Consider the following 18,649-nt stretch of genomic DNA (forward strand, 5'->3'; position numbering starts at 1 on the left):
TTGAGATGGGAACGACTCCGAACGATGGCAAATTCCATAAAATGTTATGGGGCAGGAAACTTTTTTTTTTTTTTTAATTAAATAATATTTTCCTTAAGAGGTGTCATTTTCTCAGAAGCGAGCGGCTCCAGCCACTGCCCCCTAGTCTGTTTGTTTCTTGTTTTTTTTTTTTTTTAAAAAACAACAAGCCTTCTTTTTAAAAGTTCACCAGATGAGTTGGATTGCCTGTCGCTGTCTCTCCCCAAGGCCAGTCACCACCCAAGCTTAGTCTAAACCCAGCTGGCTGCTGGTCAAAACAGCTCATTTCTTTTCTCCCAAACAACAAAAAATAAGTTTTATTTCATCCACAATGTCTACTGCCAGTTGCAGGTCTCGCTCTGCCTCAGTCTCCTGCGGCTGCTCTGAGCAAGACCCTACCCCACCTTCCCTCTGTACCGTACAGTCTGGCACACATGCTGCAGCTTCCAGCCAATTTCAACAGCTCACACAAGGACAGCTGCCTCGTTGCAAGATTAATCCATCCTCAATCATAAAATCAGTGACTGTGCTGGAAAAGCTATAAGCATCACACAGTGCCCAGTCCAGACACACACACTATGCTGACAGGGTCAACTCTCTAACTCACAGCTACCACGTTAAGAGAAAGGATCCCAATAACAAGACACACAGAAGAAAAGAAAAAAAAAACTGAAGAAAGGATAGAAAGAAAAAATATGGAAAAAAATAGAAAAACTAAAGAAAGAAAAAAAGAAACCAGAGAATGAAAGAACTAGGAGAGAGAAATAAATCTTGAAAAGGACAAACAGACGAGAAGCCTGGGAACGAGATGCTGTGGCACAACAACTTATGAAGAGGAAGTGCAGTATTGAGAGAGAGACCAGGAACAGGGCTCTCAAAATGACCTGGCAAAACTGCTCGAACAATCAACTGTTACCATACTCGTCAAACCAAGAAGCGACTAAGAACTGCGGTTTCCAAGTTATGTTCACATCCCCAAGCAATATCTTCTTTTCTTTCTTTTTTTTTTTTTTAAAAAACAACACAGTTCTGGGACTTAAGAGGGAGGCTGGCAGTGAAACTATAAAGTAGACAAGCAAAACATGTGTCTCTTTGACTCGGTTTCATTAAATCCATCTCAATTTGTGACTGGGTGTTTTGTGCGGCCCTATTGTTTAGAGATGAGGGAATGGGAGGGAGGGTGGCTCTAGTGGTTGCAGCTGGAGAGACTGGGAGGGAGGCAGAGTAGCTGATTGAGTAGCAGAGGCTGATCTCTGTTTTCATTACAGTAAGCAGTCCCCATGCCTCCTCTCCTGCCCAGCTGGCAGTCTGACCACCCCCTCGCTGCCCCCTGCCAGCACTCAGACCCGAGACCACAATGACACGGTGTCAAGACATTCCCACAGCCCAGCGAGCGTCGGGAGGGGATTAGTCAGGGCCTAGGAAGGCAGTGAGATCACACCACTGCCAGGCTGCCTTCCAGTCATCAGGCAAAGCACGCACGCACACTAAACAGACACAGCAAAGCACACACCCACACAACTTTTGGATTTCTGATTTTTTTTTTTTTTTTTCAATACTGATAAAGTTAGTTAAGGAACAAAAACACAAAAGATAGCTGTGAACAGACGCAGAAATCGATCTGCTATCAATTTTATCTGCACTTAAAACAATAAAATAAAACTACACCAACTGAAAGCACTGGAAAGCTTATTAGAGTCACGAGAAGTCATTTACAATATCTTCCTTACTTGACAGATGCTTTGAGACGTGGGATTTCGGACGGCTGTATTGGGTATTCTAACTCCTGCTGGATTTGAAAAGTGAAACGTTTGCAGGGTCTTTACTTTGTAAACTCTTAGTAAAGTACCTCTGCCCTGGCTCTGTGTGTGTGAGTGTTCCATGGCTTTATTCTGTCACTTCCTGAGAGTGAAAGGCAGGGGGGGGTTGGTATTTGTGTGACACCACAGATCATCAAGTGCTGGTGCCATGCTGGGCCACAGCTAGGTTTCACTTCTTAAAAAAAAAAAAAGGAGAAACTTTCAGAAACTGAAAAAAATAAAAACCAAAAAAAAAACCCCACAAGAGTCAAATGCAGGTCAGGGCAGCAGAGACTGGCTGGTATGAGACAGAGCCTGAGCTTGAACTAGCGTTTGTTTGAAAGGGGAGCAAGTTCAGTGACCTCAACAGAACACACAAACCGTCACCACGGACAGACCCACTGAACAGGAAGACTGGTGCCTTTTCAATGAAACAAAACTCTCTTCAGCTGCCCCTTCACGCCTTACAAAAAACCTGACGTGCTGTGGGATCCTGTTATAGAAACGACACGCAGTCCAGCACATGCAGGGCCAGCGCTGGTACTGTAACCCCTATCGGTCCCGTCGTACAGCATAGAACATTCAACAGCCAAGCCAGCAACTTCAAATGTACCAAGTGAAATTAGCTCAAAATAAAAAGTACAGAGATCCCATTAGGGTTACATGTGTGTCGCCATGTGTGAAAGTGTCTGAAAGTGGCAAGAATGATGATTTCGATAACCCTTTACCTCCTTTTCACCATACGTGCCTGTCTGACTGTGTGTGGTGTGGGGGTGGGGGGGGGGATCTAGACACAGAAACATCAGTATCATTTTCAACCTGCAAAGGCTTTCGGAAAATAAAATAAAACGCTGACGCAAGCGCACCCACTTGAGCTGGAATGGCACGGCAGCCGAGCCCCGCACTGGGGCGCCCCTGTGTGTTCACTCACCCCTGCTGTGCGCGCTGTGCACTGCGAACATGTTGATGGTGATGAGCTGCAGCATGCGCGTGTTCCCGATGAGGGAGGGGCTGTGCTGCAGGAGGGCGCGGAACTCCTGAAGGACCCGAGCCGCCACCACTGGGAACGTCTCCATCCTGCCCGACGGAAAATAAGAAAAGATTACGAAACAGAAAGAAAAAGGCAATTCTGGTGCTCAACCCAGCATTGTTTTTTTTTTAATTTATTATTATTATTATTATTATTATTATTATGTTTAAAGTGATTGCTATAACTTGGTTTAGTTTTTTAGCAATTGTACGTTTGGTTAGCAGACCACACAGGGATTCCTTACAAACAACGTATATAAAATAAAGCCCACACGTAAGCACACAGTTCTTCCAGTGCAAACCCTTACATACGAGAATATTTAAAAATGCAATTCCTGCCATCCAAAACGAAGGAGTCCGCTCGTCAGTCACCAGGAGCGAGAGCAGAGTCGACGGAGGAGCACTTACCCGATCTTTGTGAAGAGCTTCCCGTGAGCGTGGAGGAAACTCAGGATGAAACGCTTATTGAGCTGCAGACAGAGAGAGAGACAGAGAGACAGCGTGAACCAGCGACAGGGGAGGACATTATATTGCACCCTTTGTGTGCCAGACTGCCACAGATCACAAGATTATTCGTTTTTTATTCTTTTATTATTTTGCTCTGTTTTGTCTCCCCAATTTAGGAGGTCCAATTAGCATCCCCACCGTAGAACTGAAAGGTCAGTGGGCGTCCCTCCCATCCCAATCACCTCTTTCCACCCAGTATACCACAGTGAATGTGAGCTACCACCCCCTGGAGGACAGATCCAGCCCTGCAGGTGTCCGCTTGAGCTCAGCAGGTGCCTGGCCAGTAGGGGCTGCTGTAGCGGAGTGAGCTTAGCCATCAAGGAACAGCAGGCTATTAACCTCAACGTCCTGGTTACTGGGATGGAAATAAGACTCCTAATGCATAGCAACTCATTCCGGGTTTTACTACGAGCTTGATTAGCTACAGTACAAGCTTAGGTCTGTCTTATTAAACTCACAGAAAAGCCAGGATTAAACTGCTATGCAATGGGAGTCTTATTAATAACATCAATGCATGTAATACATTCTGGTTGAGATAAACGAAATTCCGGGTTATTTAATAAATTACTCTTCGAAAATCCATCATTTAAAAACAAATGTGAGCACCAGGACAGTCCTGTAACAGAGGTGCTGAATCTCACTGGATCTGGCGTTAAATATTCAGATTCAATAAAAGCTCACTCTTCAAGAGCCCTCTGCAGAACTCCACAGGGAGAGAGAGGTGTGGGAACCAAAAATGGGAATTTTTAGTTGGAAAGGCGCATTCTGCCCTCTGCTGGTGCGAGATCACGACTACACGTGGAACACCAGGAAGACCTTCAATGCTTTCATTCTGAACCGACTATACAGCAACCATTTCCTGAAAAAGTACTTTCTGATAATGTAGAAACCGCTGTTATAAATAATAAAACAGACCCTACCATAAACACACCTGAAAAACACATTTAACAAGGAGAGCAGTTAAGGGCAGGTTTAAAGACTACACCATTATAACCTCCTAGTCTGTAAGAGGCATTACAAGCTAGTACAGCAGTTCCATTCTGGATAGGTGCCTTGGCCTGGGCATACTTGCAAGAGGCTTGTCCTTAAAACAATTAAAGAAATGAAATCAATAAAAGCAACACTGGCCCATCTTTGTAGCATTGCCAGTTTTATTGTGCAAACTGCCCACTTGAGTATAGAGCTTTGATAAATAGAGGCATCTGTGATCCACTTCACAGAGCAAAATGTTCTTGCAAGGGAAAGAAAAACATTTCAAAACTTCAGTACAAATAAACATCTCGGCGCGTTAATCAAAGAAAGGGCGCTTGGCGGTTTATAACCTACTCGTGTAACATGAACAGTTCATGAAGAGCAGCACGCCCAGGCACCAGAACAAAAGTGTGCTGCTGCAAACCGGAACTTCAATCATCTCACAGTGTTTATTCAACTCCAATTAACTGAGCTCTGCCACTTTCTACACCACTCTGAAGTCATCTCATCTCTGCACCACTCAAAGACACCTTGCTATAACAGCTAAATAAGCAGAAAACGTACTCGGAAAAACCGTAAAACATCAAATGCAGCTGAAACGGCTTTTGATAGTTCTGCGACAGGTAACGCAATACCTCTAGTACTTTGTGCAAACACGGAAATTAATTTTCTTAACTACAGCTAGCCATATACGCAGGTAATTTAAAATTCATATTAAAAATAACAGCTGTAGTGTGCGGTTGTAGCCGTTTTGTTAATGGCCACTTATTCACTGACCACACAGGCCCAGTGTGGTCAACAGTACCTTATGAAGCAGTGCTGCAAACTCACTGGGTAAACGTACGTGTGTGTGAATCGCCGTAATCACACGCTGAGAACAGCACGTCACCATCCAGGACTTCGTACAGAAATAGAGCCCTGAGTTTCTTTATAGACGCTGCGTACTGTAATAGAAACCAGACTGATGCTTTGTAAACAAAAAGGACATGCGAGGCACTATCTAGTGAACAGCTACTAAGGATTCAGTTTCTTTTTGCATTGCAGGCAATCCTGCCAATGACTGCAACGGCTCTTACCTCTTTAGACAATTTAGTCTGGGCAACTGGAATACAGCAGCAACTCCTACACCAAGTTTGCCTGAACACAGGATAGATACATTCAAAAATAAATAAGATAGCACGGATTTAGTTGCCAGGTGCTCTATATGCAATGCAGAACATTTCATGCTGCAGGACTTTCAGAACAACATCCATGTGCTCTGCTAATCTGCAGAAAAGTACTTACTGCAAATGACCACTCTGAGCTTCCCTAAAGAAAGTAAGAGGCTGGGAATCATTCAGGACTCTCCCCTTCAGGAGGATTGAAACCCTGGCTGCCATGTGTGACTGCTCCCTGCTGTCAACGTCACCGCACCTGTTTACAGTCTCATGTCCACAGATCCACCTGGAGACCCCAGCAAGGCACAGGCCTTCTGCTCTGAGGCACAGCGGTGGTGAACCACAGCGGAAAAAAAAACCAAAAAACACGTCACACCGTTTCCAGACGAGAGCGAGCAACAGACCTGCCACTGGCACACTGTCACGTAGCACCCTTGAACCACTGCTGCTTTCGAGCTCACCTCTGTAAGGACCCAACGTTACGCTCACTCTTCAGCTAAAGAAATGAGAACTGCTAACAAACGACTGCTCGAGCGAGAAGAGAAGAGGTGGCCCTTCTGAGGGTTGACAGGATAACTATGAAAGAAACACCTCAGTTATTAACACTGCGAATCACCCAGCTACTCAATAACGTACAGAGCCAGCCGATTCCATACACTGAACTTAGTTACACAGGGGCCAGCAAATTCAGTATAGTATTAGTACAGAGAACTCAGTACTGGGGAGGGTCTCAGAGTCAACTACTTCAAGTCTAGTATAGGGAAGTGCCTGAGCAAATTATAGAAAGTATAGTGAATTCACTACTTTACTGGGAGGGTGGGCTATGAAAGCCTTGAAATTCAATACACTACATGCGATGATGCTTGAAGATAATTTCAGATCTAGCCAATTAAGAAATCTGAATATCAAAAGGTCTAAAACTTTTCAATAACACTGCTTTTGTTTGAGTGATCACAAAAACAACCGCAGGAACACGCAGCACTACGGCAACACGTGAAGGGCAGAGACACAAATAACTGGATTCAGCCCGCTCAGACCCCTAGCTGAGAGCTGCCTCAAAGCAGTTAAAATAAAAAAACATAAGTTAAAAAACCTGAAAAGATAACAATTGGAGGCGGCTTATCTGGGGATCAGATTACAAAGGTAGAGTAAACTCAGCCAACACCTCAAACTGCTCATTAAAAAGAAACACGCGCAGATTCGCGTGTCCCAGAAGGCTGTTACGACGACCGAATGGTAAGCGAGCGTGCAGTTTCAGCTTGGACTGTGAACGGGTCCGGTCCTGGGAAATGCCTCTCTGGTAGTGGAGCAACACGCTGTGGCCTCGCTGCTGCACAGCAGCCTCAGTGCAAGTGGGTTAAAAAGAAGAAATACGCAATTGTGATGCACAGTCATCTAGAAGCGTTCTCCGGGTCACTTGAAGGTTATTATGCTTTTTTGTTTTTATCTCCTGACGTACAGTGATATATCTCTGCAGTTACGAAAGTGCAGGGCTTTTGAACTCTCAATACAAAAAAACCCCTCTTGCTTGCTCACACGTTGCAGAAGCTTTTCATAGTAAATACTGTATGTTGGCAACAAGGGACAAGGCTAGATAGAGCGGGCTTCCTTTTCTTCAGGGATGGAAATAAGACTCCTACTGCATAGCAGTTTCACCCATTCCAGGTTTTAATATGTGTTTGATCAGCCACAGCGTAGCGGTAGCAAGCTCAGGTGAGTCTTACTAAAGTCACAGTGAAACCAGGACTGGATCAAGCTGCTATGCAATGGCAGTCAGATTGTTCTTGTTCTCAAGATTTCTTCTGGTCTTCCTGCTCTTGTGCTTTTGTTTGCCAGACGCTAAAAGCAAGAGTAGCCCCGCAAAGTGGCGCTGATATAAATGCAGTAGCAGGCTGAGGCAAGGCATATTCTGTCAAAATAGGTTCCAGGTTTATTTTTTTGTCTCAAAGTAGCTGAAAATAGTCGCTAAAACAACTGGCAAGGCTACAACAGAAAACACAACAAACAGCTTCACACATGAAACTAAAGCGTCGCACTTCAGGCACAGAGTTGTAGCCCCGGAGGACTGTGGAGTTTGCGCCAGAGCAAACAGCATCTCTTAGGCATGCAATCTGAACCATTCCCACCAGCCACTTGTCTTTAGCAACCACAAGTATTCATAGCCTTCGGGGCCATTTACTTGATGTCAACAGAAGCCAATCAGACTCCTGCAATGAATGAACATATCCTACTTCCACCAGTCACACTGAAATAACCGGTTCACTAGATAGATTTAAAAACATCAGGGTGACATGCGGCATACTTGAATACAGGATGACAGGCAACTCCTTCTACTCCAAGATTCTTCAAAACACATCAATAAGGTGCGACAGAATCTCCTGCGACGAGTTGCAGAGGTCTCAGCAGGTTCCTGTTGAGGGAATCCTCACAGGCAGGTTTTGGGAACAACAGGAACCACTGGGCTGAGCCCTCGGAAAACACATGTGATCCTTCGCTTAGGACAGAAGTCCTCAAATTATTTGTTGACCGAGCACTTTTCAAAGCTAAGCCGGTGACCGGGATTCGAACTGCCGTGGCCCTGACCCCAGTTTGAGAACCATAAGTTGCTTCTGCCATTTCTTCAAACACACGCTAATCTAAATGAAGCAAAAGGGATCAAACTTAACCCCTAAAAAAGAACACTCTCTCTCACATCTATATATATATATATATATATATATATATATATATATATATATATATATATATATATATATATATGTACGAAGCGGACGGCCGTCTTGCTCTACCCCTCAGGAAACGGTTGTCTGTTTAGGGCTTAGTGCAATGGCAATGCTTTTCTGCGGGCTCTGATCTGCACACGACCGCCACGCTGCGACATCGCCGCTTTATTTTCATCACCCGGGTGAGACTCTGTCACTCACTCCCCAGTCCTATTCAAAACCCTGCTGACTGCACACAGTCCAGCGGGCGGGACGTTTCTGCAGGCATAAAGGTACAGTGAATAGGGTTGCTAACTCTGTCCGCACCGCAGACCTGCACACATACAAGCCTGGGAAAGAGAACTCAAAACAGCAGAGCAGTAATTCTATTCTAAAACGCATATCCAGGAATGAAAAGAGGACTCCTACTCCATAGCACTTTCACCCATTCCAGGTTTTAGTAGCGTGACTAGCCACAGTGCAGAGGTGACAAGCTCGTGTGTGTCTTATTAAACTCATACTGAAACCATGAAAAGATCAAACTGCTATGCAGTGGGCGTCTTACGTTCATCTCTGTCCATTCTTGTTATTTTTTAGTAGAAGACACAAACTACTTGATTCAAGCAGTAGCCTTTCTGTAACGTTACTTATTTTCATGAGAATGGGGAAGGAAGCCATATGTGAGAGGCACAAGCATCTGCTGCCTCATACTAAGGGAAATGTACTTCATCTATATAACTTCAATACAGTTTGTACAGTTTTATTTCATAGGCTGTGCCTAAACTATGCTGAATGTCTAAAAGAGACCAATTAGGAAAACTCTTTTATTATTGTAATGCATCGTTCTGGGTAATGAGGGAAATGTTTAAAAATTCTAGGTAGACTTTGACCACAAAAAAAAAAACACCTTTCTGAGAAAGAGAACACCCGTTTCTGGACTAAACAAAGAACAGGGAGGGCTTCTTCTGAGGTTTTTTCGTTTCTCGTTTTCTTTTTTTTTTGTTGTTGTTGCTCATCGTAGAAAAAAGAAAACTAGCAAGAAACAGTTTTAAATCATACTGCATGAAAGCTGAAAAAAAACAAAAAAACTGTCCTGCAGTAAACCAATAAAGACGTCAAGCTGTGCACGGGCTGGGCGTGCTGCAGACTGAACCGAGATGTTTTTCATCAGGTCTGCGGTGCAGGTACCTCTGGTGCCGAGGGGCGTCGGGGTTAGGGTTGCGGACGTGCAAGAAAGGGTTCTGCAGGAGTAGCTGTTTAATAACTTCATCATCTTCCCACAGCCCTCGCTATCAACTGGGGCCTACTGTCAGGGTACCAGGACTACTGCTGCAGCCACGGGCATCACTTCCAATTTGAGCTTTGAGACAATTCAAATAATAAATTAATAAATAATCTGATATATCACATCATTTAGATCTTTTATTTAACATCACGTAATCAAAGAAACAACCAAATTATATTGCAAAGTCTACAGGAAGCCGTGATCGTAGGACAGTATTTCATGTTAGATTTTGAAATGCCACATTTTTCAATTTTTGTCATTTTTTTTTTTTTTTTTAAAAACCACAAAGCAGTACGTAATTCAATTTGTTAACGTAACATTATTCAGCAGGTTTCATTCGACTTTACAAAGCGAAATTAGTTCATTCTATAGGGTGAGGCCAAACTTTTGGCCATAGCTGTACTGCTATTTCAAATGCAAAAGTTTAAACTTTTAATGTTCAAGAATAAACAATGTCTTAAGATTTTTTTTAGGTTTTATAACGTACAAAACTACTGATATTTGTTGTGGTTTTATTTTAGTGAATGTTGTTTGCTTCTGCTTACTGTGCTGTCATGCGTTTTTTGAGAATTACAACAAAAAGTGTAAAACTTCACATACAAGATAAATCAACAATTATCGCACCGGTATTAGCTTTATAGACCGAGTTACAAGAATCTTGAACCTAAGTATGCTAGAACTGTATCTTTAGAATTGTTTTTCTAAGCCTTGTGATAAAACAATGAAAAAAAAAGATTCAGACAGAAAATCTGATGATCTGGCAAAAAAAAAAAAAAAAAAAAAACTGTCATGTGAAAAAATGTGAAGGGTGTTAGGGAAGCAGATTGATGCATACTTTTTAAAAGTGTGGTTTTTACTTCATCCTCTGCACACGTCAAGGAATTCCCCTGCACTGCAGAGAGAAATCACACCGAATGCATTCGATTTAACAGGAGCCTTACTTCCATCCCAGCATACAAACACGACAAGCACAAGAGCTGCAGCCTTCGAGAATACACAACAGTGCAGAATCAGCAGTCACTTCAACCAATTACAACACATAACAATGCAAGAGCCCCCTTTGAAGTGTCTGGGGTGTTTAAACAGCCCCCTTCCGTCCCCATGCATGGAAACACTGGCAGATTAAAGAGGAGGAGAGGGGGTAGAGGAGGGGGGTGGTTTGCTGAACTGAAACACACCATTTCAACACCACAAGTCGAGCTCACAGTTACATTCCTTGACCCCGAGGTCAACTAACCACCGCGGCGGTTTATTTATAACCCCCGGCACTCATTTCAAGATGTGAGGCTGGTTTTGCGTACTCTGTCTGGGGAGGAAGCCGAGAGTGCCAGGGCGCAGTTCATGAGTTGGTTAAACCATATAAACCACATTCCCACCGTCGGGCTGCCTGCGACGTGACTGGAGCCATGCAGCAGCAGCCAGCACACACACAGACACAGCGAGTCAACCGCCACTGCTCAGCAAACACCGACAACAAGAGCGAAACAGAAAGAGGCGAGCCCCCACCCCCCGCCCCTGAGAGAGAGCACGGTGGGTCAAAAGTGCTTTATTTTTTGGAATTTATTTTTTAGCATGCAGGTTTTTTTTGGTTGTTGCTTTTGATCTCGGTACAGGATCTTCACTCGACTAGGACTTGCGGGTGGGATTTCCAGTTCATTTTCTTTCATGTTTGTCCTTGCACATTGCAGCCTAGACCCTAACCACTGAGCTACTCAAACCCACCGGCAGCCAAACAGCAGCCTGGCACACTAACCACTGAGCTACTCAAACCCACTGCTTTCCACACTGCAGCCAAGAGCTTTGTCACATTCTCCTACCACTAAACTACTCAAACTAACTATTAACACATCTGCCCAGCAGATTGACCAAATCTGGAATCTTTATTTTTTTTGAGAGAGGATAAAATCAGCCTGTATTTATGCTGCATTGGTGGGATTTGTTTTTCCCCCTTTTTCTTCATTTTAAAAGACGGTAGCAATTTGTTTTTTGTTTTATTTTTCATGAATTGCTATTACTGGCCATGCTAACTTAATCCTAGCTGCCTAAACATTATCCCAGTAGAACAGCTTCCAACTTGATCCACTGGTTTGGGTACAGACCAAATTCAGGGGCACCACATGCTATACCCTAACACAGCAAAAACAAACACAAAAAAATAAAAAGCATATAAAAAGAAGGTATTTATGACAAAGAGGGGTGGTTAACATGATGGTTGGAGTCTGTGCATTGTTGCAGGGCTGCATTCACAATGAAACATCCCATTTAAAGAGAGTTTCCAAAGTGAGAACAGGGCCCCCTTGTGCCAGTTTAATGATGTGCTGCTTGAAAGGATAGCGCTTCACATGATCACCCATCATCACTGTGTAACATTTTAACAGAGAAGGACAAAAGGGGAAATGGGGCCAAGTGACAGTGTGATTGTGTGTGTGTGTGTGTCAGTGTGATTGTGTCAGTCAGTGTGTTTGTTTTACTGTGTCAGTGTGTGTATATTCATATACTCACGTCACTGGGGATGAGGGTATGGCTGTGTGTGTGTGTGTCAGTGTGATTGTGTGTGTGTGTCAGTCAGTGTGTTTGTTTTACTGTGTCAGTGTGTGTATATTCATATACACGTGACTGGGGATGAGGGTATGGCTGTGTGTGTGTGTGTCAGTGTGATGTGTGTCAGTCAGTGTGTTTGTTTTACTGTGTCAGTGTGTGTATATTCATATACTCACGTCACTGGGGATGAGGGTATGGCTGTGTGTGTGTGTGTCAGTGTGATTGTGTGTGTGTGTTTGTTTTACTGTGTCAGTGTGTGTATATTCATATACTCACGTCACTGGGGATGAGGGTATGGCTGTGTGTGTGTGTGTCAGTGTGATTGTGTGTGTATCAGTCAGTGTGTTTGTTTTACTGTGTCAGTGTGTGTATATTCATATACTCACGTCACTGGGGATGAGGGTATGGCTGTGTGTGTGTGTGTCAGTGTGTTTGTTTTACTGTGTCAGTGTGTGTATATTCAGTCAGTGTGATTGTCAGTCAGTGTGTTTGTTTTACTGTGTCAGTGTGTGTATATTCATATACTCACGTCACTGGGGATGAGGTTGCTCAGCTCACTGTCTTGCTCAGACTCCTTGCCGGACTCGCTGCCCGCTCTGGACTGGCCTTTCCTGGCCGGTCGGACCCAGATCTCCACTCGAGCCGCGTCGTCCCCGAGCGTGGACCTGCCTCCCCCTCCTGCTCTCCCCCGGCCCCTGGGCCCTGCACTGCACTCGGAGACATCCTCCCGCTCTCGCTGCTGCTGCTGCCTGCGCTGTTCCATCTGGTCCGCCTGCAGAGACAGAGAGCAAAACGGTGTCTTCTATCACAACCAATACAGAAAATACCTTAACACTGTCCAGAAACTCACTGCAGTATGCTGCAGTACAGCCTACAGTGCTACCTCTATCTGACTTGCACCTCAAAAAAAAATTCAAACTGCAAATTAGTAAAGGACCCTTATACAGGAATGCACGGTCAACGTGGCCGAAACAAAGGAGCGGCTTACTGAACGGTCCAGGATTAGCGCTAATCAGGGTCTGTAACACCTGTGTTTTCTTTGGATATTACAATAGTATCTTTTTTTTTTTTTTTTTTTTTTATGTACGGGGAGAGACAGGCGTTACGTCATGATTTCAAATCTAAGAAAGCCAGCCAATCAGAGCGCCCCGGTACTCCGCCCCCACCAGCAGAGCGCGCTGTCCCCCTAGCCAGGCTCACCTTGCGCTTGGTCTCCTCGAACAGACTCATCAGGCTCTCTTTGGCAGTCAGGATGGGGTTACTAGCAGCCAGGCTGCGCATGTAGTAATACACTGCATCCAGCTTCCGCTTCTGTGAGAGACAGAGAGACAGAGAGGGGCAGGGACGGGTCACTGGGGGGAGCACTCATAACAGTAAGAGGGAATCACTTGTTAAATAAAGCTGCTACATATTTTCTTTTATGTTATTTGGTTCATTACTGTTCTTCTTGTTCTTCTTTACTACTTCTGTTGCACTCGAGGGGAAGTGCAACAAAATACTGACTTAAGAAAAAATGTTCCTTCATCGGGCCGAGAACCGCATTACATTCATGCTTTTAAAAGCACAGCATTATTTTTACAGCTGGTGCTTTGTGGTCCTGTTGCCCATCTGAGATGCTCAGGAGAAGAGTCTCGACTATACAAATGCATCTTTGTTAAGTGAGGCGCAGAGCAGAAGGAAGTTGCAGCAGCCTCCACACGGGGGCGCTCTCTCACCGTGTAGATAGCCAGCAGTGCAAGCTGGTTGTACGGGCGTCCGTTTTTGGGAGCGATCTGCTGTGCCTTCAAGTACCAGCTGGAGAGAAAAAAACAAGAGAACTATGAAACAAGGCAAGGCTGCTCTTCAAAGCTGTGCTCTCGTTTGACCTGCTCCGAGATTTCTCTCCAAACCGAGACCCGAATGAACCTAGCAGAGGGAGGGGAGGACAATCCCTGGAACAGCACATCAGACCATGCTCATTGAGAACCCTTCACTGGACTGCTGTTCTCGATCCTGATATCTGAATGAAGCGATCACTGGAACAGCACAGACAGTCCTGGTTTCCAGTGGGGGGTTTGGGGCGCTGGAAGCAGAGCTGAAGTTCCCTGTAGGGGGCGGTAGTTACCTGCGTGCTTTCCCATAGTTGGCCGTGTCGTTGGCCTGCTCTCGGTACCTGGCAATGTCTCCCTGGCAGATCATGCACCTCTGGGCACTGATCAGCGCGTACTTCACCTGCAGGGAACAAGCAAATTCACTGGGAGAAAAAACAGAGTGTGTTCAGGACTCTGCTGTAACAGTTTTTGTTTTTTAAATTGTGTTCAGAGCACTGACATTTACTGACTCGTCATTATGCATTTCAAAAATGTTACTGGTGAACTTGGTGAAAGTATCAGATTCGCAGGCACTTGAGGTTTCTGATCATAAGTACAGTGCACAGAAGTTTAAACTATAAAAGCATGTAAACTATAGAATAACGTACTAGTAAACAGGCACCCATGGATATTTCTTTCTATAGTTACAGTTTACAGCATTACATTTCAACATGATTCAAGGTAGCTCAGAGTCTTGCCCAGACAAAAGCGCTGTCCCTTCCTCGCATGTCACACTGTTGCCCCCCGGCTCAGTGCTGTGGAGTGAGGCGTGTCACAATGTTGCCCCCGGCTCAGTGCTGTGGAGTGAGGCGTGTCACAATGTTGCCCCCGGCTCAGTGCTGTGGAGTGAGGCGTGTCACAATGTTGCCCCCGGCTCAGTGCTGTGGAGTGAGGCGTGTCACAATGTTGCCCCCGGCTCAGTGCTGTGGAGTGAGGCGTGTCACACTGTTGCCCCCGGCTCAGTGCTGTGGAGTGAGGCGTGTCACAATGTTGCCCCCGGCTCAGTGCTGTGGAGTGAGGCGTGTCACAATGTTGCCCCCGGCTCAGTGCTGTGGAGCGAGGCCTGTGTTCAGGCAGAGTTCTCACCGTCTTGCGCAGGGGCCGGCTGCGAATCGCCATCCCATCCATGTAATCCTCCAGCTTGAACTGGAACACGGCCTGCAGCTTCTTCAGGAGGGAGTCGAAGAACGCAGCTCCCTGGAAAACACACACCGGAGAGGGGTAGGGAGGGAGGGAGGGAGGGAGGGAGGTGGACTGGGTTAATACAGATCTGCTGCCACCTGGTGGAGAATTAAACAATTCATAGCACAATCACATTTTGTTATGTAATGAAAGTGTCACGGGGCTGGCTGCGTAAAACACCTGAAGTATTAAAAGTTTAACACTTGATACATTTTCCCTTTCTGCAACATCCTTACTTAAACTCAAAGAACGCTTGAGGGGAAAGCTAAATAGGAATGCAATAAGGTGTTGTATGCAACTGGCCACAGAACTGTTACCTACACAGATTACAAGAAGATATGAAACTTAGTAAAATCTTTTGTTGAAAGGCTTGCTTTAAAAGAACTTGCACAAACCTACAGATGCACACAAATGAATATGATGCAGACCCTCACACACACACCTTTTAAGAAACTGAAAGGCAGTTTAGAAACACACGCAGTCACATGGCACACGCACACCCAGGCAATACCTCGTCCAGCAGTGCGAGCAGCATGGCTCTGATCTGATGGCCGGTCTCCGAGGCCGGGTCTTTTAGCATCTGCCTGAACTTCTCTATCACCTGGTAGAAAGCGTTCTTCCACAGAGCCTGGTCCAGATTATGAGTGTCCGAATACTCGAGATCACTCAGGATCACACGCTCGTACACAGAGAGAAGCTCAGCCCTGGCAAGGAGAAAGAGGCAGATAGCAGGGTCAGCCGACAAGCCAATGCACTCCCCTTCCTCACAGGTGAACCCCCGTCTATCCTGGGTACAGCTGCAGGTGGGGTTGGGGTTCATCTCAACAGCTGAGATCTCTTCCTGCGTTGGTGCGCTTGATCCACCCTGTTTTGTTTAGTTTTAATTCTCACAACTTTAAAAAGGACCAATTCGCATTTACACTTCATAGATTGTTTTTTTTTACAGCGACCTTGTCAGGCCCAGTCACACAACACAAAACGAGCTCTCGAGTCTGACTTCTAAGGAGACATAAGAAACGAAGTCAAGCAAACGTTTCGGCGTGTTCCTTCCTCAGCGCGTGCACGGCCTGTCTTGTCTAAACAGTTTCTTTTAGTTTTATCGCCTTATCAGTCAGACTGGAAAGATAATTTCATGTTGCAAGATTGCGATCTGAACTGTTTTGAAAAAATTATATTTAAATGCGAATTCCAATGGGGTTTCAAGAAGGTTTGGTGTCAATTCCAATTCCTAACCCAACCTCCACTCCTTTTTAATCAAGGCATTCCTTTGAAGGAATTGGAATTGCTTTTAAAAAAGGAACTGGAATTGATTAAAAAAAAAAAAAAAAAAACAAGAATTGTCTCCAACCCTGGTTTCCAGCATCATAAACAAAACCTTGCCGATGACTGGATCTCACCAAACACAGACCTGAGCTGTGCCATCCTGTCGAGCCCCTCTGGGCTGAGCTGGTCCCGGGACAGCAGGTTGCTGAGCTGCAGCTCCTGCTTGTCAGCTATCCGGAGCAGCTTGCTCAGCTCCTGCTGCTGCATCCCCCTGGCCTGGAGCTCAGCCTCCTCCGGGGTGAGGGGGCTGGAGATGTAGCCGTGCTGCTGCAGAGAGGTGGGGGCCACTCCGACACCAGCGTACCCTGCGTAGCAACCAGGAGCAGCAGGGGGGTACACCCCATTAGTGCCTTGGATCTGATAGGGCAGCTGGTAAGGGTAGGGGTACCGGGGGGCAGTGGTGGGCTGGTAATAGTAAGGGTTGTCCGAGTTCTGAAACTTGTAGTAACAAGAAGTAAGTGCCTGTTGAGCGGCAGCGCGGTAGCCTGGAAAGGGCTCGTCCTGGTGGGCAGGGGGGCTGCCTGTGGTTTCATCATCCGTGTCTAAGAAGTGAAGCTGAGGCTGGGAGTACACTGCTTGCTGCAAGTGCTGCTGCTGCTGGCCCTTTAATAAAGCTGGCTTCTGCTCTGGATTGTTGGGATCCCACAGCCTTCTAGTAGCCCCGCCCCTGCCCCGCCCCCTGGCTCCCCGGCTTCCAAGCAGGAGGCGTGACCCTGACTCAGGGGGTGCAGTCAGGTCTGTGTGGGCCGGGAGTACGAGGATGCCCCTCCCTCTCCCTCTGGGCTCGTCTCTCCTCTTCTGCTCCGCGCTGTTCGCGGTGGTGAACGGAGAACTTCTTTCCCTATCAAAGCTCACCCTTAAGATGCCACCTGCCCTTCTATCACTGCTGCTTCCTCCCCCTCTCCTCCTGTTATCACTAGACCTATCTGGGCTCCACCCTTCACCCTCTCTGTCCTCTTGTTCGAAGTCATCGTAAGAGTCTGTGGATGAAATGCTGGCCTGTTTTTTGGCCTCCAGGGCCCTCTCTCTCCTGTCGCCTCCCCCAGCTGTAACAGCTGAACGGGCTGTTCCACTAACCCTCCCTTCTCTGTCCCTGGCTCCCTGCTGGTGTTGCTGCTTTCTCCTGCTCTCCCCGACTTTCGCAGACCCCCCTCCGTTCCCAGGCCCATCGAAACTGGTACCGCTGCTGGCCGAGCTGGTACTGTAGGTCCGATTGCGGCGCTTGTCTGATTTGGAGTAGCGCTTCGATGAGGCGCCACCGCCCTGCTGAGCCTTGCTCCCTCCCTCGCATGCTTCCCCCTCCCTCTCTACCACCTTACCCCTCTCCCTCTCAAGACCGCTCTTCTTTCTTGACTCGTCTCCTTCCCTTTCCCTAGCCCTCTCCCTCTCTCCGCCACCTCCTCCTCTGGTCCTCCTTGCCCCCTTTTCTTTCCTCCCTTGAGCTCCCTCTCCCCCTGCTTTGTTTCTCCTGCCCTCGCTCCCCCCCTTCTTCCTCCCTCCCTCCCCGCAGGCTGGACGACTGACACCCTCAGATATGTTCATCCCCTCTGTTTTCCTGATTAAGGTCTCTGCAGAGTCCTTGGCAACCGCTCCTGCCTTGCTAACCTTTGGATTTTTGCTGTCAGTAGTTTCCTTGTTGGCTGCGGGTTCTTTGCTAACCCTAGCCTTCCTGCTCACAGTCGGGTCTTTGCTAATCCCCATCTCTTTGCTAGTCTCTCTGTTAAGGGCCAGCTCTTTGCTAGTCTCCCTGTTAAGGGGCAGCTCTTTGCTAGTCTCCCTGTCAAGGGCCAGCTCTTTGCTAGTCTCCCTGTTAAGGGCCAGCTCTTTGCTAGTCTCCCTGTTAAGGGGCTGCTCTTTGCTAACCCCTGTCTCAGCTGGCTGCTGCAGACGACGGCCCCCGGGCTGGTAGATTTGCCGGTCTGGTTTGCGGATTTTGCGTGCCTGTTTTGGGGACCCCGCAGCAGCAGCAGCAGCGACGGAGGCTGGGCTGTCCCGGGCTGGTATTTCAGGGGTTCTTGCTGTCCCCGTGGTTTCAGCAGCGTGGGCTGCCTCTGGTCCTGTCCCCTGCTGCTCCTCCTCCTCCTCCTCTTCCTCTCGTGGGCAGTGCTCCGGCTGCCCGTCCCCCTCGCTGCTCCCCGAGGTCTCTCTGCGGGGTCGGAGCCGCGACATGCCGGGCTGGTAGAGCTGCAGGTCCGGCCGCTTCCCATCCCGGCGCTGCTGAGCGTCACGCTGGTCCTTTCCGCTGTCTGGCAGGGAGCAAAGACAGGGAGAGAGAGGGAGGGAC

The 18,649-nt window shown here is 46.8% G+C and overlaps 1 protein-coding gene across 3 annotated transcripts in view; it reads right to left on the reverse strand.

Annotated features, from left to right (window-relative positions):
• Window positions 1-18,649, reverse strand: part of smg6 (SMG6 nonsense mediated mRNA decay factor) — a 63,858-nt gene that overhangs the window by 40,940 nt on the left and 4,269 nt on the right. For 2 of the 3 annotated variants that reach the window (XM_041241193.1, XM_041241194.1), the window contains exons 2-10: window positions 16,451-18,611; window positions 15,554-15,746; window positions 14,947-15,057; window positions 14,115-14,221; window positions 13,726-13,804; window positions 13,211-13,321; window positions 12,540-12,782; window positions 3,255-3,316; window positions 2,749-2,894 (exon numbers count right to left, since the gene is read on the reverse strand). In XM_041241193.1, coding sequence (XP_041097127.1) covers window positions 2,749-2,894; window positions 3,255-3,316; window positions 12,540-12,782; window positions 13,211-13,321; window positions 13,726-13,804; window positions 14,115-14,221; window positions 14,947-15,057; window positions 15,554-15,746; window positions 16,451-18,611 — 3,213 coding nt within the window. The other variant, XM_041241195.1, reaches the window with a different exon arrangement.

The sequence above is a fragment of the Polyodon spathula genome, unplaced genomic scaffold (assembly GCF_017654505.1).
Source record: "Polyodon spathula isolate WHYD16114869_AA unplaced genomic scaffold, ASM1765450v1 scaffolds_764, whole genome shotgun sequence".
NCBI classification, from domain to species: domain Eukaryota; kingdom Metazoa; phylum Chordata; class Actinopteri; order Acipenseriformes; family Polyodontidae; genus Polyodon; species Polyodon spathula.